General features: G+C 42.8%; 1 protein-coding gene across 7 annotated transcripts in view; it reads left to right on the top strand.

Moving 5' to 3' along the window:
* MAP2K4 (mitogen-activated protein kinase kinase 4) overlaps positions 1-25,509 on the top strand; it is a 109,926-nt gene that overhangs the window by 64,180 nt on the left and 20,237 nt on the right. For 4 of the 7 annotated variants that reach the window (XM_068913339.1, XM_068913337.1, XM_068913336.1 and 1 more), the window contains 4 exons: positions 7,047-7,166; positions 16,583-16,702; positions 19,166-19,217; positions 19,939-20,066. In XM_068913339.1, coding sequence (XP_068769440.1) covers positions 7,047-7,166; positions 16,583-16,702; positions 19,166-19,217; positions 19,939-20,066 — 420 coding nt within the window. The remainder of the gene's footprint in view (positions 1-7,046; positions 7,167-16,582; positions 16,703-19,165; positions 19,218-19,938; positions 20,067-25,509) is intronic. The other 3 variants (XM_068913341.1, XM_068913340.1, XM_068913338.1) reach the window with 1 other exon arrangement.

Raw genomic sequence — 25,509 nt, 5'->3', positions numbered from 1 at the left:
CAGATGCTGCAGGGCATTCAAGCTCCTACTGCTAGCCGTACCTCACTTGTGTTGTTCCTGAGCTCTCTAATCACAGCCTTTTTGCTCCCCTTGCTGTCTACATTTCATACCACTGTGGGAAAACCATTCAGCCTCTATTGCCACCCTGCATCTGCTAAAAGATGACCAAAATAACCAAGATCTGCAGGTGGAGACACAATTTTATTTCACTTTCCAGTTTCCCCTCTTTTATGCAGTTTGGCCTAGTCAGCCAATTTATGGATCCTGGCAGCTTTAATCGTAGCAATTCTAATGAGGGTGTCTAGTAGCTCGCACCAGCAGGCCTGCCAGTCCCCTGGATGAGTCAGAAAGCTCTCATCTGGTACTCAGACGTCAGCAGTAAAAGAGGAGACTGTGCCTCTTCGTTGTAGTGACGTGAAACAACTTCAGCAAAGCTTTCAGGCTCCCAGAACGTTGCTGAGGGAGCAAGAGGCTTCGTTAATGAGCCCTTGTGCCCCATCCTTCTCCTTCCTCTCCTCACCTTTTATCATTCTTTGCCTTTATAAATATATATTCAAGTAACAAAAAGGAATTACTGTGCCTCTTTGGGGCAAGACTGCCGCTGCAGAAGCACAGACCTCACACTGGCGAGGCTGCTTGGGGCAGTGGGCTGGGAACTGGGCTGTTGTTTCAGAGGTGGATGGTCACAGTCTTTGCTGTGATGCTTTTATGTCCCTTACCCTCTCTCAAAGAAAGCCTGTTCCTAGAGATGTCAGAAAGAAGGGGAGACAAGGAGCAGAAAGAGAAATCAAACCCAAAGGATTTGTATCCAAGCCTTCTGTTTGCCTCCCAGGAAAATGTTGTATTATGTTTTCAAAATCTTAATAAAAGAGGATCCTCTCTTTCAGACCTTCCTGGAGGTTCAGAATCCTTTTGTACTCTGGGTCAGTCAGCTGACGTGGCAGTCTTCCTCTTACCAGGAGAAACTATTTGTTTTCCTGAGAATTTATTAACACACTAAGTCAAGATTCTCCCAGGTGGAGAAGAGAACAGCTCAAGTTTGTCCAGTGCCAGCCCAGTCTGTGCAGATTCACAATTGCAAGGCCAGTCTGTGCGTTAACTCCTCACCTTCTTGGCAGGTTTCTCTTCTGGACTCCACATTTTCCATGAGAGAAGTCTCTCCCCTGGCAGGCATTTGCTGACAGCACCAGCACTGTTTATGCTCTGCAGTTTTGCCTAGTTCGGTTCCCAGTTCCACCTACTGTCCTCTGACTTTATTTCTGGTTTCTCGTTTTCTCTTTAATCTAGCAGTGTTTTTGGCCAGTCCATGGCAGTTCAGAAGTGACTCGTGGATCAGTCTGGCTTCTTGGTCCGCTCTGCAGAGAACCCTGGCCCTTTGTCGGGATCTGGCCCACTGCAGTCATTCCTGAATCAAGACTAGAGACTTTACAACATGTGCCATTTTCTAGCCCGCTTTGATAATTGCCCTCCAGTATCACTATGTGTTTTTGTCATAGCTACTCTGTGATGGTTATGCACCTTGTTCCTTGATGATACTACAAATTCGAGGAACCAGACTGTCTCTGGCATATCAAAGAAAGCTTAGAGAAGCCCCATTTTATTCAGGTGAAATTTGTGGGGGGGAATCTCACCAAGCATTTGAGGGTTTTGTTTTGTTTTGTTTTGTTTTTCCCCTATTTTTAGATTTCACTCTGGCCTTTTTGATCACTGTCACAAAAAAGGGCTTTAAAACATCTTCGGCATCTTTGATTTGCCAGACTGGTATAAAAGTGGGTAAATAAAATAAAAGCCCAAACCTGAATGGAAGCTAGGAAGTATTCTCACTGCTGAAACAGGAAGCTTTGCTTGTTACTTAAAGAGTACATGTTGGGCGTAGTGTGGATTTTATTACCCAGGGTCTTTAAAAAGGCCCCTTGGAGGCTAGAAGAGTTTCCTCTTTGAAGAGTTCAGAATGTAAATAGTCACATATTTCAAATAGCCAACCTTTAATCTGTAAAGTAGTGTGCATACCGGTCAGAAGTCTGAGTATGACAGTGGTGTCTTTGAGCCCTCAGAAGGTTGGCAGAACTGTGCAGCTGAGACATCTGTGCTCAAATTCCTCTCTCTTATCAGATCAGCATCCTTAAACTTTCTGTGCCAGACCAGCCATTCCTATCTGGCAGTAGGGAACTCCTCTGATATTAGTGTTTCAGTATTACGATCTTCTACCAATTTCTTCTTCCGGTTCTGTTACTTTGAACTGTCTGAAAAATAAACTGTCAAGAAACTAGTAAAATGGCTTGTGCTTCAGATAACCCTAAAACTTGTTGTCGAGGCTACGTGGAAAAGTCTTGCACTTCTTTTCTATGGAATGGTTTTTCTGTCAGAAATTGCTGTGACTAGGAAGACAAGGAAATTGGGGAGGCGGCATGTACTTCAATTTTCCCTTACCCCAGAAGATATGATGATTTTCAGTCAAACACTAGAATTTTCTATATCTTCTAGTATTTACCATATACATCAATCTAGTTATCTTTTTTCTGCAGTATTGCCTAGTCTAGTTTTCATTTCCAGCCAATGTCCTTTGACTTTGTTTCTGTTTTCTTCTTTTTTCTTTAAGCCGATAGTATTTTGACTGTTCTCTAGGCAGTCTTCCACTTGTTCTTGTGTAAACTTGTCCTGAAGAAAATCAGAAGCAATTTCAAGATCAATAAGATTACTTCTCTGAGTAATCAGAGAAGCTAGCCAAGGTGCTGTTCGGACTTGCATAAAATTCAGTAGGATGTCAAGCCTATAAAACGTTCATAAAAAGATCCCTATTCTTCCTAGAGGACTTCCCAGTAAGCTATGGAGCCATTTCTTGTTCAGACTGTAGTGCTGCTTTCACGTCGTTTTGCCTTGCATTCAGTGTTTACTCTCTTATCCATAGCGTTATAATAGATGTTCAAGTCTTCACTTGGAAGGGGAAATTTCTCTGTCCTTCCTGTCTCCCATATGACTTCTGAAGAGAAGTCTTGGGATTTTTACAGGCTAGGGTATGGCTTTATTGTAAAGCTTCATTTCCATTCTTTGCACTTTTAGGTACCCTTTCTGAACTTGACTCCTTTTTGCTATTGTTTATTAAGCAGAATTTCCCATTTAATTCGTCTATTTTGGTGGCTAGCTGAGAGGGAAATCAGTGCTCCAAGGACTGCTCATACTACACTGAGAAAGGAGAGTGTGAGAAAGGGGTTGCAAGGAAATGGGGAGAGAGAGTAAGCCTTACTGCAGGCGATACAAGCCTTACATACTTCTGTGCGCAGTAAAAAATGTTTCAGATGGGTAAGTAAATGTTCCCTTCCTGAGCAATGAATGGGCTAAAACCCCCTTCCTCCTGGTCAGTTTGTATCCTCAAGTCACTGTCATTCCCCAGATAGCATCCAACCCTTCAGTGACACTGTCAAGCACTGCAGTGGTGTGCTTTTTGCTGAACACAGCTGTGAGTCCTATGACCTGTGAACAGAGAGCACTGTTCTTGCTGTCAGTTCGAGAAGTTTGTTTTCAGTTTGGTGTTTATAGCTTTTTTTTCCTTTACTGGTCACTGCCCACTGCACCTGAATCTTTTCCTGTGCATGTTGGGACTCGGTGATGTCTTTTCTGTTCTGGGTCCTGTTGATGCTGCCTAGGGCATAGCAAAGAGTTCTTGTTTCTGATATCGGAAGGCTTTATCCTAACCTGGCTTTATACTAAAATTTTGCCCTGGAGGATTTGATGCAGTTCAAGTTTGAGACCAGCAAAGAAATGTTAAAAAGAGACTTTCCACGAGCCTCTACTATGAAAACATTTTTTCCTGACATGAATTCTTCGGCCATGGCAGTGACTTCATGCAGTAGAGTAACCAGACTGGGAGATGAAAGACCTGAAGCTAAGTCAGACCTTTCCATCCCTATCTTGAATGACATTCACAGTCTGCCTTGCCTTGTGTCTTGCTTCCCCTGCCCTCTCCTACATCCTCAGGGGGTTCTGTCTGTGGGAGCCACTGCCGTCTTGCACTGTGGCTGGGAATTAGCAGATCTTCATTATGGCCCTACTTGCTGTTTGGGTAGTGACTGCTGTTCACTTCAATCACCTTTTGCTGTTTCTCCCTTGTTCTTGTTTCGCTGGTGAATGCTTGTTCTGTAGCTGGTTAATTGAGACCGCTGGCATGCAGCAGACTCCCTGGTGCACTCTAACTAAACAAAGCCATCGTTTTTGGCCTGGGCTTCTCCCCAGCTCTGCAGCTGTGCTGCATGCTGCCTCTGTTTTTTTTTCCCCTCCTCCTGAACTCGCAAATCTCCAGTCTCCAACATTCTTGTATGGCACCCCCCCCAATCCTGCAACATGTAGTTATTTTCACTCCCTGAAGCATATTTGCTGAGGAGTCCATGCTGGCTTTTCAAGGCATCCTTTAGCCTTGAAGTCTGCCTGGAAGTTCTGCGTTATACCCACTGTCTCTCCTCTGCGTCCTCCTCTCTGCCTGTTCTGTTTCTCCCTGGGGAGAACGTGTTTAGAAAAAGGAGGAATCTTTGGGTACAGTGTTGTTCTAGGGTGCTGTTAAAATCACTTCCTCCCTACAGCATGTATTATGCATGCTTTCTAGAGCTAGAGGAGTAACAGCAGAGAAGGAAATGTCAGAGGTAGGAGGAGATGCTTTCAGGTGAAGCTGTAGAGCTTGAGAAGCAAGTTAGGATGGCTGTGAGAGGGTCGTGCAGGGGAACGCAGAGGGAGGCTGGGGAGAGTCCCAAATGACCCAGAGAGAGGCTTTCAGAGGACAGAGAGTTACGGAGTTGGCACAGAAGGGATCTCTCAGTTGCAGTGTGGTGAAAAGCTTCTTTAGGCGTTGCTGCTCACCTGTTTTGTGAACTTTTCAGAGGAGTGGATAGCATCTCCATGAGAGACTCAACTGTTCCTGATAGGTCCCACCATGATGGCTTTTGAATCCATCATTTGCTATCAAGGTCAGAGCAGTGGCATTATCATTTCATACTCATAGTGCTGATGGTGTGCCATCTAGAAAGAGACATTTAATCTACTTGGTCTTTGATATCTCAGCAGGGGTTTGCACTGTTTTAGATGATGTACGCACAAGACAAAGAATTGATCAAACTTATCAGACTTTCTTCACTGATATGACTGAACTTCTGTGAAATAGATTTGAACCAGTGACCTAGAGGTGAAGTGTTTTAGTTTCATTACTACTCCCTTGAGCCATCTTCTTGCTCTGTTTGCAACTACAAAATCCTACCTGCTCAACTGTATTGCAGGGTGTGATTGTTACAGATTTGTGGTGTGCTGGACAAGTCTCTTGCCAGTTTTCCCAAGTACTCTAGACTTCATTGGGAAGGAAAAGGGCAGTATAAACAAACACAACGATTATTGGTCTAGGCCAACCTAGAGCTACTAGAACACTAAGAATGAATGGTGAAATGCCAAAATATCAGGATACACCAAAGGTAAGGAAAATTATACAGTGTCAATACCGTCCTCATTTTGTGTGGGTCATCACAAAATAGTCTTAAAGTTGTGTTGCTAATTCTCAAATGATGCAATATGAATGTCCAACCTTGAAAGTGCCTTCGTATGCTTAGCCTTGTGCTTGCTATGTGTGTGATCTTTCTGCCACCAGTGGTTGCACACAGGGCAGTGAGGTCTCTGCTAGGAAATGTGGGTGGAAGTGGGTGCTAGTATTATGCAGAGTTTTTCCCACATCCTAAAGCACATATATAGTATCTTGAATGATCTTTCTTTCTTGGATAGTCAAACATTTTTTATTCCTGAAAGAGAGCCCAGGCTACTTATGTTGATTTGGACTTCTTGTCAAATTTTTTTTTCTTGTTTTTTAATGATTTCTCAACATGAGTCACATTTTCAGGATCACAGTTTTCCTCACCTGCATTTCAGAAAATGGATTAATTACTGCAAGATGTTATATCTGTAAAGTTACAGAAAAAACTGTGGATGGTCTACTCTATCCTTCCTGTAACAAACTGCATGGTTAAGCATCTACAGTTTGCTATTATCAAACTTGTATTTTTCTTTCAAACCCAAATCAGACTTTGCGAGATGTAATGCTAAGATGTCCTCCATTGGAGATTATTTCCATGAAAACTGTGTCTTTCAGATTTAAGCCATTTCAGTGTTACTGTAGTCTTTCAAAAGTAAATAACCTAGAGGTTATATATACATATATATATATATATATATATATATATATATACACATACATACCTCTCTCTCTCTCTCTCTCTCTCTCTATATATATATATATATATTTTACGATGGGAGAAAGTGTGTTTTCCCCTGCCTCTCAAACTGGGGTGTTACTGAGGTGGTCTTGTCTAATCCTTCAGAATATTTTAGGAAGATAAAATTATTCAAACACAAGCCTTTGTATGTTGTTAATGTTACCTAGGCCAATGCTAGATAAAGAATTCAAAGTTACTTTTTATGAGGAGAGCTCCTGGAACTGTTGCCCCTTCATTAGAATTACCAGAGGAATGTTACATGATGATCCCCTTTCACCATGCCAGACATATTCTGCCCCATGAGGACCTTCTGATCTGAGATTAGCAATGAGCATATGCACCTGTGTAATGGATGCATGGTGGAGGGAGCCTCTTTATCTTTTAGTATTTCTTGGTTAGATTTCAGAACTGTCCTCGGGCCCCATCTAACATGGATAACAACTGTGTGGGAATTCATTTTGAAAAGAAGGTCTGAATGTGTTGTTTTGCTGCAGGTTTCAATGAAATCTCTGGTCTTTAATTTCATTCTGAATTTTATCTGAAAGTGAAAATGAAAATGCTCACTAGAGTAAAATTTATTTGGAGATTTTATAGGCTGAATTAAATGGCTTTAGAAGGTTTCAGTTGCAGGTCTTTTCTTATCTGAGAACATGGTTTAATTCTCTAGAGTGTGTTTGAGCATGCTTTGGGCATTTGTATGCTCAGCTTTGGGTTTGGGGTCCCTGGAGTGTTTCTCCAGAAGTGATTCTGAAGTAGAGTAATGGCATGTAAGTGATAAAGTCTCTGCCAATCTTCCTCTTTCAGAGAATTCGGTCGACAGTGGATGAAAAAGAACAGAAGCAGCTTCTGATGGACCTTGATGTAGTAATGCGAAGCAGTGACTGCCCCTATATTGTTCAGTTTTATGGCGCACTCTTCAGAGAGGTGGGCACTCCAAACTTGTTTCATTCATAGCAGTTTGTGTTTTGCTTTTTTTTGCTTTTTTTTTTTTTTTTTTGCATTTTTCCACTTGCAGTAAGGAGGAGAAAGTTAATTTGTATTAGTATTTTTAGACCTCCACTCTTAATCAAGCGTATTTAACTAAGCGACCCAGATGTCTGAGCGCTGCTAAACGCATGCTATTCCCATTCACTGCCATATCTGTTTGCATGTGTCAGTCGCTCCTTCCTTCCTGCCATTCTCTCCTTTTAATGAGCTCCTGAGTGTGTGGCTCTCCCAAGCAGAGCCTTTACTGACTGGATGACTGCTGCTCTGCGTCACAGCACTCAGACACAAATGTGCTTTATGTGAGCTGTTATCAGATGCAACCTTATGAAAGCCCTGCACAAACCCAGCACCCCTGTAAAAAAGGTGCTGCTGTGATAATAGCCACAGTTCCTCATAAGGCTGTCTGACATACATACTGTACCAAGGCTGTGTCAAGAGACTCCTGACTGACATGCATCTTCCTCAAAGTGGTTCATATCTAAAGATACATTAGACTATAAGGGCAACTGCAGTGGTTCAGACCAGAACTCCTAGCCTTATATCCTATCTCTAGCAGTGGCCCAAAGTATTTCCTTACAGAAGCAAATGTGATACTTCCCTTAAGCCTGTGGTCATATGCGGTGGAGTGTCTTCAGAGCTAGGTGTAGTATCTGTGTGCTTAGTGATTCTTAATGGATTTCTTTTTCATGAAAACATTCAATTTCCTCCTAAAATACATGGATGTTTTTTGCATCGATGGTGTTCTCTGAGAGGCACTACCCTTGGTTGTCCCCCCACCTTGATTTATTTTGAATTTACATTCTGCTAGTTTTGAGTGGTATCTCTAGTTTTTGTATTTGAAGAAGCAGTGAACAATTACCATTGTCCATTCTCTCTAGGCCACTGAGGGTTTCATGGACCTTTATCATGTTCCCCCTCTGTCATGTCTTCTCCAGTCTGACAAGTTCTAGCCTACTGTGTCTTACATGGAACCTGTGCCAGACCTCTGATCATCTTTCTTACCATTCTCTGCATCTCCTACAGCTCTACTCCGCCTTTTGCGGCAGGCACCAAATTTCATGACCGTTATTGAAAGAAGCGGTATCTGCAGTAGCTAGCCTACAGACTGATATTTTGCTTGGCCCTTTTATACGCATGCATATCATATGCTGTTGAAAGAGTTATTCAGTATAATGCTTCCAGGAATTACACCCAGTGAAGACCAGGATTACAGCATTGAAACTATATAAGCTGATCACAGTTAATCCTACCATAGTTAAGCTATGTTCATGGCCAGGAATGTGGTGTTTTCATCCCTGCATATCTGCAACTGTTTTAACATCTAACTATTGCATTAATTTCTATCCATATTTTAAGGCAATATTATACTGCAGGGCCACGGAAGGTATAATGGTGTCTCTTCCTTGCACTTTTCCCAGCCGCTCCAATTGTTGTCTTGCTTTGAATAATCATGAAAAACGATTGGAAGTTGGCCTTCTCCATAAAGCCTGGACAGTCTTAAGCCGTGCTTGGAGGCCAGTCATCAAGCTCAGCTGAGGCATTTCAATGCAGGCACAAGAACTGGAATATAGCAATGGTGGCCAACACTGTATTGCAAGCCTTTGGTCCATTTCCAAGATATTCAGGACGAATGTCAAAACCTGGTTACTGCTTCCCCTCCTCCAGAGAGCCGCAGCTCTTTTTTAGGTGTGGATTATTCTTCCTCCTGTACCTGATCTGATGTTGAAGCTCCCACATCGTAGGGGAATGCACATGCAGACTTGCCCATTTTCCGCCACTTCAGCCTAATCCCAGGACACCTACCCAAGAGAAGTAGGAAGATGGAGACCTACTAGCTGCTCCTCTTATTTGTACATTATCTGATCTACAAGTATGAAAGGTTTGATTTGGAAAAGCAAAAATTATTGCACATGAATGTATTTCCCTGTTTTTATTCTGGCTCACTTGATCAGCAAGTGTTTTCTGATAGGGAAAGTTTTAAAATGCATTTTCTCTGGCAGTTTTCACAATTTGGAAACGTTTTCTTGAAAAATAACTAGATGCCATAAACTATATCTATACTGTTGATTCCCAAAAGCCAGACTGGGGCCTGACAGCCAGTCATTACCATCACCCTTCAAGGGAACTTGACATGGTGGTGGGTCTTCTCTCTGAACTGATGCTGCCTGTACCTCATCAGGGAGTATCTTAATGCATGTTCTTTGTTCCCTGTTCTTCAACCATATGGGACCTCCCTCTGTTACGTTGTATGTTTGTGTTTGTATATAATGTAATATGTAACAATGTGAACACTATAAGTTGATTGCCAGATATGGGACTTTCTTTGAATTCTTATGCACCCATTAGATGAGATTAATTAGCTGTTTATTGAAACAGGAACAATGTTGGAAAAGTCCCAGGAGATAGAATTGCAACCTTTGCATGAAATAGGGGGCTTCATCACACTGATGCCATTTACATTCTGGAATCAGGTCCTCCATGACAGTGTCCTGTACTTACTCTTGCTCTTGTTGTTGAAGCTGTGGAAGCTATGTCCTTCATCTCACTATATTGCACCTCTTAGTGATGTTACAGCACCCTTCGTTCAGCTAACCTAGCTATTAAGTGGATTGCTCTATAGTCTTGGTTCTCCAAAGGTCCGGGGTAGAAAAAAATCAACCCATTTTTTTTAATAACAGAAAGCATCTCTGGGCACTAGTTTTTTGACATGTGGCCCTTGGGATCATTTTGATGTCCACAACCTGGTCTTTAACAGACGAGAGAGGAAAATCCCATCCAGTAAAGGATGGGGAATGAGGAGGATCAGGAAGAGAAAAGCCTGGAGGAAAGTATAGAAGACAGAAGGGGCAATTATGCTATTATTCCTGATTAAAATGGCTATAGAGGAATGACTGGATTCAGTACTTTAGTAAGTCAGTTACCGTTTTCATACTGTGCCACTGAGGCCCTTGCCTCCTGTAAATGCACACAAAACTCTCTACAAGTTATTAGTCAGGAGAGATCTATTTTTAAGAGGTTCTGGTTATTCTTGTCAGTTTGTTACCTCTTAAATTAACATATACTAGTTGCAAGTATTAAAGATATTTGAATCTTTAAGTAATGCTTCTTTGAAAAAAGAAGATTGCTAGGATTTTTGCAAAGAATTCACCTGAATCACTTTCTTTTAGTGAGAATATGGGACTGTCTATCTCTGAGCCACACCTCTGCACTGCCGTCTGGATGTGATCCTGGGCAATATGCTCTAGGTGACCCTGCTTGAGCAGGGAGGTTGGACTAGATGATCTCCAGAGGTCCCTTCCAACCGAAACGATTCTGTGATTCTGTGATTCTGTGAGAAACCCAGAGACCCTTCTCAATGAGTGTTTGGAGAGCTGAGAGCTCTGAGGAAAAAAGAATCTCATTTTGTGTGTCTGCTGGAGGCTTTACAGCTAATCTAGTTTTAGACAGTACCCTTAAGACTTAAGGTTGAGAGTGGTCAGTTGCTGTAATCACGCTCATTACTCTTTTAAAGTAACTGTTCCTGTTGCTTTTCTTAACCTTGTCTGACTTAGGATCTCAGCAATGGCTCCTATGTAGTGCAAACATAGCTGAGCTAAGGTTAAAATAACCAGTTCAATAACTGATGAATTTCATTGCTACAAAATTCATTACAAGTTGCAAAATCTGCCCAGGAAGCCAGGTATACTAGCCTATGGTGAACTTCTACTGGTACCAGGAAGGGCTAGCATGGACATGTCAGTAACATATGGCTGACATTGTTGTGAAGTGTTGGTGTATTCTTGGTCAATTATCATATGGTGCCTTTGCTCCCTTCACTGTTGATGCCTGCTCATCTTGAGTCACCCACAGGAGGATGGTTTGGAATAGCATTTGCAATGCCTTGATAAGTATTTTCATGTTACATACATTAGTTTCCTCAAATAATTGCTATGCTATTCCCAACTCCCATAAGCAGTGTTTAAAATCTCGCCCTGGGGTTTTGGCTGGATAAAATTCAGTTCAAGGCTATAAGATGTGCATGAGTTTTTGACAGTTATGAATCCTTTGTAGGCTACTTAAGAAACTTCTTTTTTGTTGGTGAAATATTAAAATTCCATAAAAAATGAAATTCATCATAGTCCATGAAATCCCAAACTGCATAAAAGCATCCAAAAAAAAAAAAAAAGAGGATAGGCAGCCTAGATTTTCTGAGACAGGACAGAACCACAGCTAAAAAAAGAAACAGTAACAGAATAAATACTTCCTGCAGTCTGCCTATTCAGTCAGAGACAGGATTGTCCTGTGTCCCTAAGATGTTTGACACATACTTGAAATAGCACTTATCCTGAAGATCATACCTAGTAATTACAACGATTGTCAAGAGGAGGGACTGTATCCAAGTGTTTGCATAGGACACACCATCCAAATAGGTTCTTAAATATGCAGTATATGTTATTTCAAAATCTTGGTCTACATTTGGTACCTTAGAGAGCAGTCTTGCATCTGACTAAGGTCACTTATGGTTTGTAATGTAGCTGCTCTGAAGTGTTTCTCTTTTGGCACTCTCTATTACTATGGAAAACTTTGGCTGTGCTGACATAGCTCGAGGCATATGCCCCAGTGAGCACTCCCTGGTCTCTAGGAGAAGTGTCCTTTGTGTGGTATAAAGATATACGATGAGATTCTTGATTCTCTCTTGTTAGTAGAGATGCAATAAAAAGTTTCTTCTTTTTCATAAAAAGTTATCTGTTCTCTCTAATGCCCTAACACAGTAAATTTACAGTGTTGGTATCTACGTGACATGCTCAGTTATTGACTGGGAACTCGGGATGCTGCATTCGGAAGTTGGAGCATCCCAGTTCCTGGTTCAGAAACAGATTTTGTGCATGCCTTAGAACACAGGTAGCAATATTTTGAATGAAAAACTAAGTGCAGGGTGTTCCTAGATATTTTTTGGAATGCTTACAAGGCACACATTAGCAGCTGGTAATTTAATGCCCAATAAGAACTAAAATATATTCTTTGGAAGAACAACTGTAACTGGAAGAAAAAATTAAGATGCCTCCTTTGTCATTTTGTAATCAGAAATCAACCTGATGTAAAAGCATAACTTGAAGAGAAACTTTCATTAAGACAATTTTGTCCTCATATTTCAAGGTGAAGCAGCACGTTCCTGTGCAAACCAGCACTACTCTCTATTTGATAAGAAAGGGTACTGAGTGACTGCTACTCAGTCATCCCTGCCAGTCTTTGTTTTTGTTCTCAGTAAAATTTAGTTAAAGTTTGCCAATAGGTAACTCTTTGTAAGTCCCAAACAGGGACAAACTGCATAATTGAAAAGATCTATCATCTTTCTTACAATTGATCTTGCTAACATGAATTCACGATGATCAGGTAGATTTTTATATTACTGGATCAATAGATTCCCATGCCAAAACTTATGTATGGCATGTACCACTTCAGGAGACTGAGTAAAGCAAATCTTGCTTTTTTTCCTTGATGCTTTTTTAGCATGTGCAGTGAAATGGCTTTTTCTTTTTTTTAAACTTAAATTAACATTGGACAGCAATTTATGTATTAATTGGAGTGTTTAGTAACACACGCATCACATTCCTACAGACTTGCATAATTTTTTCTGAAGCTTTCGTTGCAGCAAAAACCTCTATTGCCTATAGGTTGCCTATTGTTTGACTTCGGTTCACTTTTGCTGTAACACCACCTGTTGTAACCTGGGTTACTGAAGATCACAGAATCACAGAATGGTTGAGGTTGGAAGGGACCTCTGGAGATCATCTAGTCCAACCCCCCTGCTCAAGCAGGGTCAACCAGAGCACCTTGCCCAGGATCACATCCAGACGGCTTTTGAATATCTCCAGCGAAGGAGACTCCACTACCTCTCTGGGCAACCTGTGCCAGTGCTCTGTCACCCTCACAGGAAAGAAGTTCTTCCTCAGGTTCAGATGGAACTTCCTGTGGTTCAGTTTGTGCCCGTTGCCTCTTGTCCTGTCACTGGGCACCACGGAGAAGAGACCGGCCTCATCCTCTTGACACCCCCGCCTTCACATCCTTGTACACACTGATGAGATCCCCTCTCAGTCTTCTCTTCTCCAGGCTCAACGGGCCCAGCTCTCGCAGCCTTTCCTCATATGAGAGATGCTCCAGTCCCCTCCTCATCTTTGTAGCCCTCCGCTGGACTCTCTCCAGGAGTGCCATGTCTCTCTTGTCCTGGGGAGCCCAGAACTGGACACAGCACTCCAGGTGAGGCCTCCCCAGGGCTGAGGAGAGGGGCAGGATCACCTCCCTCCACCTGCTGGCAACACTCTGCTTAACGCACCCCAGGAGACCATTGGCCTTCTTGGCCACAAGGGCCCATTGCTGGCTCATGCTTAACTTGTTGTCCACCAGCACTCCCGAGTCCTTCTCTGCAGAGCTGCTTTCCAGCAGGCCAACGCCCAGCCTGTACTGGTGCCTGGGGTTATTCCTCCCGAGGTGCAGGACCCTGCACTTGCCTTTGTTGGACTTCAGGAGGTTCCTCTCCGCCCAGCTCTCCAGCCTGTCCGGGTCCCTCTGAATGGCAGCACAGTCTTCTGGTGTGTCAGCCACTCCCCCCAGTTTAGTATCATCAGCAAACTTGCTGAGGGTGCTCTCTGTCCCTTCATCCAAGTCATCGATGAATACATTGAACAAGATACTCACAGTATTAGTGCCACTGGACATATATGGAAGACTGCAGACAGTCAGAAGTATTTTGGCATTCTCACATGAACCCAGTCATCCATAGTCTCAGTACAATAATACAAGAATATAGTGCAGTACCAAATCTTCATGTAAGCCTGGTCAAAACAGCAACAATATCTTAAGTGATTCTACAGTCAGTAGAACAGTTTCCATGCTTGTTTTCATTATAAATGATTCCTAAGGATTAGTTGTGATTCCAGTTTTGCTTGATTTATATACATCACTAACACTGAATCTGCTTCCCCTTCTCTGAGCCACTGTTGGTAATATGAAGTGCAGCAACTGCCCTTTGGATTTGTTGCCCTCTGCCATTTGTTGCAGAGTTCTGCATTCATTGCCTGATTTTATTCCTACAGTTTAAATTTGAGCAGGTCCTCAGCCAAACTTATGCATAGCCAATTTGTTTTCTTTCTCCAGCAGCCTGATCCTTCCTTCTCCTTTCTCCACATTTATGTTAGTTATTGGAAACATCATACATATCTTCTTCCCCCCATGCTGCAGTTGTCTCTTTCTCTGTGGTTTCTCTACCATTGTTTCCGGCATGGTGGCTTTTCAAGCAGTTGCTTTTGTGTTGTTCCAGGTGAAATGCATGTTTTCTAGGCTCAGGCTTGTAGCAGCCATTTCCCTTAGACAAGTAACATGAGATCCTGCTCTGCCTTGTGCTGAAATGAAAAGGCTGGTACCAAACGAGCAGTGTAAAATGGAGCCTCCCATACCTCTGATCCTAGGGCCTTCTTCTCCAAATAGCTCAGCCCTTCCTAGAGAATCTGGTAACCTCTTCTCAAAAGAGGTAAGTGTATCTTCTTGAAGACAACATAACTCCTCTGACAAGAGTTTGTGTTGTATTCATTGTCACTGAGGACAACCAGTTCTGAACCAGTGACATACATAACGCTAGGGGCATGTGAGGTGCTTCATAGCAGCTTGCTCTCCGCATTGCTGCAAACAGTTTCCCACTTGTGTGCGTGATCCAGCACAGAGCTGAGTGCTACTGCTGCTACCGCTGTCTCTGCTGATACCTACCACCACAATGTGCAAGCAAAAAGTATTTGAGAGCACCTTGTGTAGGCAGTTCTGTTCCAACTAAACCAAGCATTTGGACTGGAGGCTTGGTCTTGTCCGATTAAGTTCCTTGGCTTGTATTTCACAGGAGGTCATTTTCAGTGAGCCCCAGATTCCTTTTTGGGCTTAAAACCTGTGGCTCTACATGCTTTTTTAATCATGTGAATCGAATCATGTGGCTACTGCAAACACCAGGAGATTGCCTCAAACAAAAGTGACTTGAGGTATGCTAGATGGGAGCACTGGGCTTTGCCACACCTTCAGACTATGCATGTTCCAGTTTTCTCCTAATTTATTTTCTATGTAGTAACAAATAGCTTGGTTGGTTTGTTTTTTCTCCAATCAGGAAAAATCTACCTTCTATAGGATAATTATATAGGGAAATCTCTTCTATATTTGTTACTTCTTATATCACAGCAGTGTGGAGCTTACTCATAAGCAGAAACTTAGTCTTGTACTCTATATCACCAAGCAGACGACGGCAGTGTTGCCTACATTAGGCATTGCTCTTTACAAAATGTTTTGGATGTGGGTTACCTTGAGTAGGACAACCAGATTAGTCATCTCAGTTCTACACTTACTTAGCATTTGACAGTTAATGCAGTTTTAACACTAGTTATAATACAGCATGTAAAAGATAAGAATACATTGTTTCTGTTCAAAACAGTTCTGATTCTGTTGTTCTAGTATTTGTGGCAAAGAAGAGTTACCTTAAGTACTTTAGAATCCACCACGAATAGTTCACACAAAGCCATATGTTGTTCTCAGCTGTACATAAAATGTTCAGAAAATTGAAATAATTAAGATTAATCCATGGATAAGCTGATCTTCATCTTTTGCTTTAGTATGTATCTTGCATATGGTGAAATCCTTTTGTAGATCAACTTTAAAGAGATCCATTTTTTATCCCCAGTGTGAAAGTAGATTCACAGATCTCAGGAGAGAGTTTGAAAAAAAGGCATATTATTCTCCTGTGATGATTTGCTTTAGTTTAGGTTTTGATTGAACACAGATACTTGCATGTTCTATAACTGTCTACCTTTAAATTATTTACTTGTAAAATGTAAATCGAAAATGAAAATAGCTCATACTTGAATTTGCTTTCATTTTCTCTTGCCCATACCCTATCTCCTAGTCTTTTATGAGATGTCTTCTGTCCTCTGCAGGGTTACCATAAACAGCAAGGAATTTTTTTTTAGTCTTATTGTGCATGGTTTTGTCTCAGTATATCTTCAGTCGTCTTGAGATCCAGAGTTTTTGAGGTTTGGATTCATCTAGCTTCAGACATCTTAAATTAAACGTCAAATCTAAACAGGTTGGCTAGACTTCTCTATCAGTAAATGGGAGTGGGGGAGAGGTACCTGTAGGGACAATTCTTCCATTACCCTTAATGATTAGTTCAGAGTAGCTGTGAACTGATCGCTAAAATTAATTGAGATTAATTGCATCCTTCATATCAAATGTATGTTACTCAATTAAGTGCTTGACTGGATTCCAGCGATCTCTTTATGCTCTCTGGATTTTTGTTTATTATTTTAGCTCAACAGTAACAAGAGATTTATTTCTTTTTCTAGGGTGACTGTTGGATCTGTATGGAGCTCATGTCTACCTCGTTTGATAAGTTTTACAAATATGTATATAGTGTATTAGATGATGTTATTCCAGAAGAAATCTTAGGCAAAATCACTTTAGCTGTGAGTATTTTGTTAAAACTTTTTTGTACACTTTTGAAGATAATTTGAAAACATTCAGATCTCTTTCACTTTCTTTTAAGGAAGCTGGCTGACCAGCATTCAGTAGAATTGCTATCATTATATTGCATTGTGGTTTTAACGATCCTTAAGTGTATTCTAACTGTCCCACAGTACGCTGCATGATGGAGAAGTAGGTTCCAGGGACTGTAACTGGTCCAAAAAGATAATTTTTCCCCATTTCCAGAATCTCAGTAACTTGGAGAGGGCTTCTTTTCCCTGCTACTCCCTACACTGGAATTTCATGTCATTTTTTGGAGGGATGGTCAAACCGAGCTGAGTCTGTTGCAGGCACAGATCATGTATCGCTGGAATGGCATAAGGAAAACCTTGGCAGGTGGCATGGCTTGCTTTTTCAAACAGTCTTCCTGTAATAGTGGTAGAGCTAGCATGGTAACACAAACAGAAGCCATCATGCGCAGAGCGAGCTGTAAGCCTTGCAGTTCAGAGGGAGTGACAGAGGGGACTCCATATGCACATGGTCATTTTGTCAGGCCTTAGATGCTACTTAGCAGAACCACAGGTAGCAGGAACCAGGCACTGACTGGTCTCTCAAACTTCCCTTGTAATCAATGCTGTCAGTTAGTTTGGCTCCAAGAGAGACAGTGGACAGTCTTCTGGCAAAACTGTTAGTATGGAAACTGGGGAGAGGGAATGGCTATGGCATTTTCTCAGAGCGATGATGAGTGGCCAGGGCATAGTAACTATGTGGCTATTCCACGTTTAACCTTTGTCATGGAGCCCAGAACCACTGTCCTGCTTCGTGTCAGCACCGACAGAGTAGACACCAGCCCCCTCAGCAAGGATTCCTTCATATACCACAGAAATGACATCGGTGGAAGCTGAACACAGTCCATCTCATCCCAAGGAAGGTATCTAAAATGCATAGAGAGGAAACTAGGCGATTGGGCTTTTATAGCCAGGAGAGGTTAACCCCACTAAACTGTTTAAATGTGAGAGTCTAGTCTAATTAAGTTGCCTAGACTGCCTCTGTAGTCAGTGAGGAGAGATGAGTGCCTCTATATGGGTGCTGAGTTCCTGTCTCATGGTGCCTTATATGGTTAAGTGAAATGAAATGAATCCTATGCAGGGTATGTGAGCGTAGCCCTGCTACATGGGGGTACCATGAGCCCTAGATCTTCTGGCATTTGGCTGTTTTGTGCTCTGCATACCTATGTATGCTTTCCTCCAGAAGTTAAAGAAACAGGTTTAAAGTGTACCTTTCAGTAGCCCTGTAAAATCAAACCTGGCTTTGTGAAAATGAACCCTTGGTTGTCTAAACACACGGGCAAGTTTTGGCCTTGGAAAACACACTTTTGTTTTTTTGGCTGTGGAGGGGTGGGTGTTGAAAGGTATGCTGAAACCTTTGTCCTGCTGCTGCCTGAAAAGGTCTGTCGCATCCATTGGATTTCTACAGGGGATGCTGGTCCACTCCAGGCCAGAGAAACCTCTAGTGGCCTTGAGCAAAGGCTCTCCAAAGAAATGTATTCCTCAGGAGGTGGAGAAACTTGTTGATGTTTTCTTGACTTAACCTGGCAGTACTTTCCTGGTACAATAAAAAGTCTAGGCCAAGCCCAAAGAATTAGTTCAGCAAGGCCTCTAGAAAGTGAAGGGTTGCAGAAGTGAAGCAGTGTTCATGAGTAGCTGAGGAATATGCAAGGGAGTGCTGGACTAATGCTGTGTTGATGGCAGATGCCACAAACTGCTTCTGTATTGGCTCCAGCACATGAATGCCACAACAAATTGGTGTCATGAGTTCTCAGAGTGACTGGGAAGTGCTCAGCAAACATTGACTTCTTGAAAGGGTGTGGGCAAGTTCTGCTCAGGGCCAGCTCTTGGACAAATCCATCTTCACCCTTCCTTTCATTCCTTTTCATGAATGAAAATGATGAATTTTCAATCTTTTTAGAATAGTCCTATGAAATAAAGCTCTCTGGTGTCTCTTCCGTTTGATGGCAAACAGGTAAATCGGAACAGTCTCCTCTGCTGCTCCTCACAATACTGAAATGAGTAGCTAGTATTCAGCCAGTAGAATGAGAATGGCAGAACAGGAGCCTTATTACCTACTAAAAAAGTACAGCATAGGACTTGAAATACGTTTTTACTAAAGATGGGTAACTTCAGAAATTGTTCAACTTCATCTCTTGTTCTCCTTTTCCAAAATTTAATCTTTCCAGGTTGCAACAAGTGGTATGTGTCTTCCTTAAACACATACCCTCTTTTATATCACCTCTGTTTGTATGAAAAATTGCAAGACAAATACTTCATTATATAACATATTCCAGGATTAATATCTTCACGTCCTTAATTTTCTTCCACCATCCCCCATTCTTGGAGCTCCAAAAGTTTAATAATCATAGTAATCTTACGACATTAGCTTATTTTTCATCTGTATTTCTTTTCTAGACTGTGAAAGCACTAAACCACTTAAAAGAAAACTTGAAAATCATTCACAGAGGTAAGTTTTTTTTTTTTTTCCTTACCTACAACAATAGTTGCACGAATTTTAAGTGGCCTTTGTTTTTCAAGTCAAAATGTCATTAGCATCTGCACAATGAATGTGAGCACTGCGGGAGCACTACAGATTTTGCATAAACATGTCCTTAGTGGTTAGGTAAATGTTTCATTACCTCTTTGATCAGAGGTTTTCCACACTAACCAGTGATCGGAGTGAGGGATATGAAGTCTCACAGGTATATTTCCCCTTCAGTCAGGGAAAAGAAAAGAGATCAGGAGTGTACTAGCATTTCCAGACTAATATTGCTGTCCATTATTTCCAAATTTCCCCTCTGACCACTGACTGCAAGTGGAATACCATGGGCTGCACACATGCAGCCATGTCGAGCAGGCTTCAGAGGGATTTCAAGGCTAAGTTGGATGTCTGCATCTATCTTCAGGCATGTGACATCTTTGGGCGGGGGGATTCAACAAGATGGTCTCCACAGGTCCCTTCCAACTCCAACGATTCTGTGATATGGGGTTAGTTCCACATCCTGTTGTTCCTGGGCAGACACCTTAGACACCTGTGGTGAACGCATCCAGTTGATGTTTACCCACCCCACACTTAAGAGACAGGCAGCGCACAGTAATCACTACTGGTGTTGATTCTCTGCAGCTGCTATTTTCGAAATAGAAACTTCCAGCCGTGAGTTATCAGTTTAAATTTCTTTCCCTTACAGACATCAAGCCTTCCAATATTCTTCTGGACAGAAATGGAAATATTAAACTCTGTGACTTTGGCATTAGCGGACAACTTGTGGACTCCATTGCCAAAACAAGAGATGCAGGGTGCCGACCGTACATGGCGGTAAGTGGAGATGGGCAGTCCAGCAGGGAGCTGGCATGCCCATGGAGTATTCAGGCTTTTATCCACCTTCTTCAGGCATGGTTCAGCATGGCAGGGCCTGTCATCTGTCAGCTGACTCAAATGTCAGCCTGTTTCACGTGGGTTAGCACTCCCTTCCCAAAAGAAACTGAAGTCTAGAATGAGCGCTGTTGCTGGCAGTGTCAGCGGAGACATCCAGGCTGTGGCAAAGTGGCCAAACTCCTTTTTTTAGCCGGATTCCTCTGCTGCTGCCAGTGCAGTTGCTTTGGAACAGAAAACTTCTCCTGCATCTTCCAGCAACACCTATTCATGCTCCAAAATAAACAGTACAGCTCAATGGGGAAGGGAACGCAATCTGTGTATGAGGTTTTCTTGGTCTGCAAGAAATCCATTTGTTACGGTGAGATTATGTCACAGCAGTTATTGCAAAGCAAAATCTTTCAGAATTACAGTGATTTTTGAAAACCACTTGATTTCCAAATAGTGCCATGGCTTATTCTAGGAGTATGTAATTCTGGAGAGCGGCATTAAAACAGCAGCTGCATGGAAGTCATTCAGTCTGAGCAGTGGCTCCTGAGAGTCTATTGTGCTTGTTTGCTTCCCTCCCCCTCTGAGAGATAAAAGCTGTGATTGTGATTTTCAGCTCTAAGGGATTTAAGCAATTCTGTACATCAGGGCTGCTTTGAAAACATATTTCTTGATTTCACCTGAGCTCAGGGTTTGAGGAGGGGCTTGTGTAGGTAGTTATTTTTCTGCTGGTGTGAAGGTAGCAAATTCCTGCAGCTCTGTGTTTAATTCTTATTACTTATCCTGACACCTCAATAGACTGAAAAATACAATGTGTTTTTCTGAACTGTTTTATCTAGTTTCCTCAAAGTTCAAGGAGGGGAAAAAAGGAAAATCTCTCCTTTTTAAGGTTAAGTCCCCATCTGGTCCCGATAACTGCCCTCATGTATTTTTTCTTCTGACTATGGTGTCTAAGGCAAAACCTGTTTGCCCTCATTCTGATCTCTGCAAACACAGAGTCCAAGTTTCTGAGGCGTTTGACCATGTCTGTATATGTATTTATTGTCCTCCTAGCAGGACTAGTTACTCAGCTAGGTAGACAGGAAAATATAGACGAGATCTGCTATTGGAGTCCAGTGCTGTGCTACAGCAGTGTTTGCAAGTTCCAGATCTATATAACTTAATGAAGTGGGGCAGTTCCTTTAAATAAAGACCTTGTGAGGCTGGAGAGAGAGCAGAAATATGTCTCCTCTCTGAGTACTTTCAGCAAGTGTGTGAAGCTCCCTGTAGGGAAGGGGATCAGTAGGAGTTGCAGTAGCTATTTATTGTGTTGGTAGGGAATGAGGTCCTGAGGGCAATAGCAAAGATTATAAAGCAAAGAGAAGTATCCCAAGAAGGGACTGGAGATAGTGCAGAGTCACTGACCTGTTCAAATGTGAGGCTGATCGTTTGCTACCTCAGATAGCAGGTAGTTCTTCTGATGGTCATAACTCTACCAAGTGAGCTTTGTTGGCTTTTCTCTATCCATTCTCCAAGGTGTGAATAGATTCTGTAAATAGTTGCTCATCTGTTTTTCACCTACTAGTTCAGTGGACTAAGATTGCAGACATTTTCACGCTTTTTCTTAAAAACTGTGGGTAGATGGTTAGCATTGTTCAGGCTGTTGGTTTAGTTACTGCTTTATAGGTACTGGCATCTTTGTAAATAGCTAGGCTGCTTTATTACTCTTGGGACTCAGATAGATGGGTGCTTCTGGTAACCCTTTGGTTTTCCTCATCATCTGTGCATGTTAGACAAAATGCATCCACTGTATTCTTTGGGCATCCCTGTTAGCAGCTGCAGATTGTCTTAGATGTTTTAAATGAGCAAAAGTGTTTCAATTCAGTTTGTATTTCTAAGAGTCTTGGCATGGTATATGGTTTGTGGGTGAGCCAGCAGCTGGCAACTGGTGTGGGAGACTGCTGGCCTCTTCCCTTCTACTCTCTGGACTCAGTGACTCCTCTCTGAGTACATGTGCATTTCCACGTACTGGAAAGCTTGGGAAATGGGGAGGTGTCCCCAGCATGCAGAATCCTAGCTACAACTGCCAGCTCTTTCTCTGACCCAGCAAGGGCTCATGGATGTGAGTGGTGCTGTGGTCAAACCTGAACATACTTGGGAGGGAGTCAAGCCAGTCAAACTCCTTTCAAAAGGAGGGTGTTTTTTTTTTTTTTTTGAAATGCAAAAAGTTTAAAGACTCTATCACTGTATAACTATGTATAACGAGGGTGAGTCTGATACTGGCTGCTGAATGATGTTCTGTGGCCATGGGAATGTGTTACTCTGCAAGGCCCACTTGACCCTTGGCTCTTGCAGTAATTCTGGTGGCATGGGCACTTGCCCATCAAAGGAACCTGATAACATCGTGTTCACTGGAGCTGGGTCCCCAAATAGCCATTGATAACAATAAGATTGGATGTTTGCCAGTTTGACTGCCAGTCTGATTTGGCAGCAGGAGCCATGTCCAGCTGCTAAGCAAGTGCTTGTATATTTTAACCAAAATCATTAGAGCTGGCACAGAAAGCAGAGCATTAGTCTTGGAGCTCCCAGTGCTGGAAGGATTATTTTGCTTTTGACTTTTAATTTCAATGTGATCGTTATAGTAAGAAGTAAAGGTTTGTGCCTTGTGTTCTTTGAAAGGAAGAAAGAAATGGAAAGACTGGAGGCCCTCCCTAGCTGTCCCAAGCGACAGCCTGCCTGCAGAATAGTTCAGTCTGTTTGCGTGGCTAGTGTGTTGAGCTATTCCAACACCTGTGTTGGTGCCAGCATTGTAGATTTGCTCTAGGTGAGATTTTGCAATATGGCCACACCAGTCTTCAAAGTTATTGCCAACAGGGGTGAGATTGCTCCCTGCCAGCCCCTGGTCCTCCCCGTGTGCTCCTTCTGCTTCGCTTGTGCTACCTTCATTGCTCCTCTGACCCTGCTGAGAGCCACTTTGAAGAACAGGAGTGATAGAAAGCTGACTCTACCAAAAAGGAGAAGGGCTGTTTTTCCTGCATTTTGCCATCTCGAGATGGCTTAGTGGGGGCTCAGAGCTCAGACAAGCCTCAGCAGTGATGCAAAGAGGAGGGATGTGAAAGTGCATCTGAGAAAAAAGAGAGAACGAGAGCCTCTTTCAGTGGCAGGTAGCTCCTGATCAACTTTTAGCTCCACTGTAAAATCAAGCTCACTATGCTTATTCCTTAAGGGTTTTTTTTTTTTGGGGGGGGGGGGGGGGGGGGGCTTAAAGGTTTTGTTGTTGTTGTTTATTTGATTTGTTTGTATATTTTTCTGGGAAACGGTAACCTGAGGGGTCTGGCAAGTGGCCCTGCCTCCCTGGTGATCCCTGTAGTTGTCTTCTGCTGGAATGAGTGGTTTTGATTTGGGCTAGATTGGAGATATTCTGTGACATGCTGGTGCCCACAAGTTTTGTGGTATTCCTATGCTTTGCCTTCTTAATGCTCAAGTGAACCCAATTTCTGTGTCAGGGGGAAGTGACCAAGCCTGATTAGAAACATCTGGTTTTATATAGGTCAGGAACCAGCCAGTAGACAGATGATCTGCCCTGTCCTGCTCCTTTGATCTCTCTCTAGAGGCAAAGTCACAACTGTCCTCTGTCCCCCAGGTCCTTTCCCCTGATCACCTAGGAGCTGCATGGCAAAGGCCACCTCCTAACCTGCCCTCTACAAGCTGCGACTGTTTCTGAGCATAGGCACTGTGTGTCACTTCCCTCGTCCTCCTCTGATTTGCTCTTGCCCTGCTCTTCCTCAACTTCCCACAGTTGCATAGGAGCTGGGCAGGGAGGAGCAAAGGCAGCATCTTGCACCAGTGATGCAGGCAGCAGGGACAGAGCAGCTGCACTGAGCATGCCTGCCTCGCTCCAGGGCCATCAGAGAGGTAACTGTAAAGACAGTGCCCTTTGTTGCTGTCCTGTATTGGAGAGGCTGATTTATTACTATGAGGACTGCAGCTGATAGTCAGAAACCCTTTACCGGGACCAAATAGTCCCTTAGCCTAGAAAGCAATCCCAAAGCATCTGCCTTGTTGTGACGTAAGGATGGAGTTGTTCACAGTTGTGGTGAGATCTGAACTGAGGTGCTGTGCTCTTTCCAGCCAAATTGCCGAGACCAGGCACTGTGCAAGGAGATGTACAGTGATGTCTTAGTGCTAACATACTGCCATTATCCTAGCAAATCCACTTCTGGAGCATTTCCCTGTGTATGCATGATTAAGAGGACCAAAGATTCACTGCCTTCACCTCATTTCTCCCTCAGCGAAGAAAGGCACTCACTTCTGGAGTTGGTCTCCATTGCCATGCGGAGGCTGCATCACCACATTCAAACGGCTGGTACAGACAGAGTTCAGGCCATGCGCGGAAAGAGAGAATTCCTAAGGCGATTAACAATGAGGGCTCTGTGCTGCGCTTTTCCCGGCTCCCCATGTGCATGTGGAGGGAGAGGCTGCGTGGATGCGGGAGCTGTGTGAATCCTTTATCCAGGCAGAGCAGCAGCAAGAGTCTATGTTTCAGCTTCACATTCCTGACCCAATGCCCAGGTTTTCATTGGGCTCAGTCATTCAGTTAACTGAGCAGTCAGGCTGTTTCCAGGCTTGACTTCAGGCAGTTAAAAGTTGTCTGGGATGCTTCTGATTGTACTGTGTGTGTTGGATTTTTTTTTGTTTGTTTGTTTTTTGTTTGTTTATTTGTCTGAAACTTGGCACCCAGCCGTAATTCTGTGATGTAAGAAAATGGATTTTGGGGAAAACTGTCCCTGTCTGAGCAGTGTGGATTAGTTCCACTTTCTGACACTAGCAGCATAGCAAATAACTCGGGAGATGCCTGAGCTCTGAGCGCACCCTTTCTATCACTTGCATGTTGGTGATGTCACTCACATACTTCAGTGGTTTCGGCTGAGAACATACCTCTGCTTACTCATTCATAAGCTAAAATCGTCGATGAGGTTTGCCCAGCGTGGGACTTCTCCTGTCCAAACTTAGCTCCTTACATCACTCAATGCACAGCTCATGCTGAACAGCTTCCATTGCAGGCACTGAAGTCATGTCTGTGCTTCAGCACTTCCACATCTCTCCTTCTGGGAAAGAGATGGGAAAGGATTTCCATCTAGTTCATTTAGATACTTGTCTGCACAGACAATTTATATAAGCCTAGGGAAACTTGTTACCAGCCACCTGTGTAAGCAAACCGTTCAGCTAGAAGTGTTTTGGGCAGGATGTGAGTTTTGTGGAGGATAATATTAAAAAGGGAAAAAAAAAAAAAAGTCTCCTCCTGAGTTGTTTTTACCACTGGGACTTATGTGGGAAGTGCATAAAAATCAGATTTTGGAGATAGTTGCTCTAGGGAGGCACTGCAGGTTGCTGAGCAGAGCTTGTGTCTTTAAATGAA

Source organism: Struthio camelus, chromosome 19, assembly GCF_040807025.1.
Source record: "Struthio camelus isolate bStrCam1 chromosome 19, bStrCam1.hap1, whole genome shotgun sequence".
NCBI classification, from domain to species: Eukaryota; Metazoa; Chordata; class Aves; order Struthioniformes; family Struthionidae; genus Struthio; species Struthio camelus.
The sequence above is the reverse complement of the archived record's forward strand: the minus strand, read 5'-3'. Positions and strand labels throughout refer to the sequence as shown.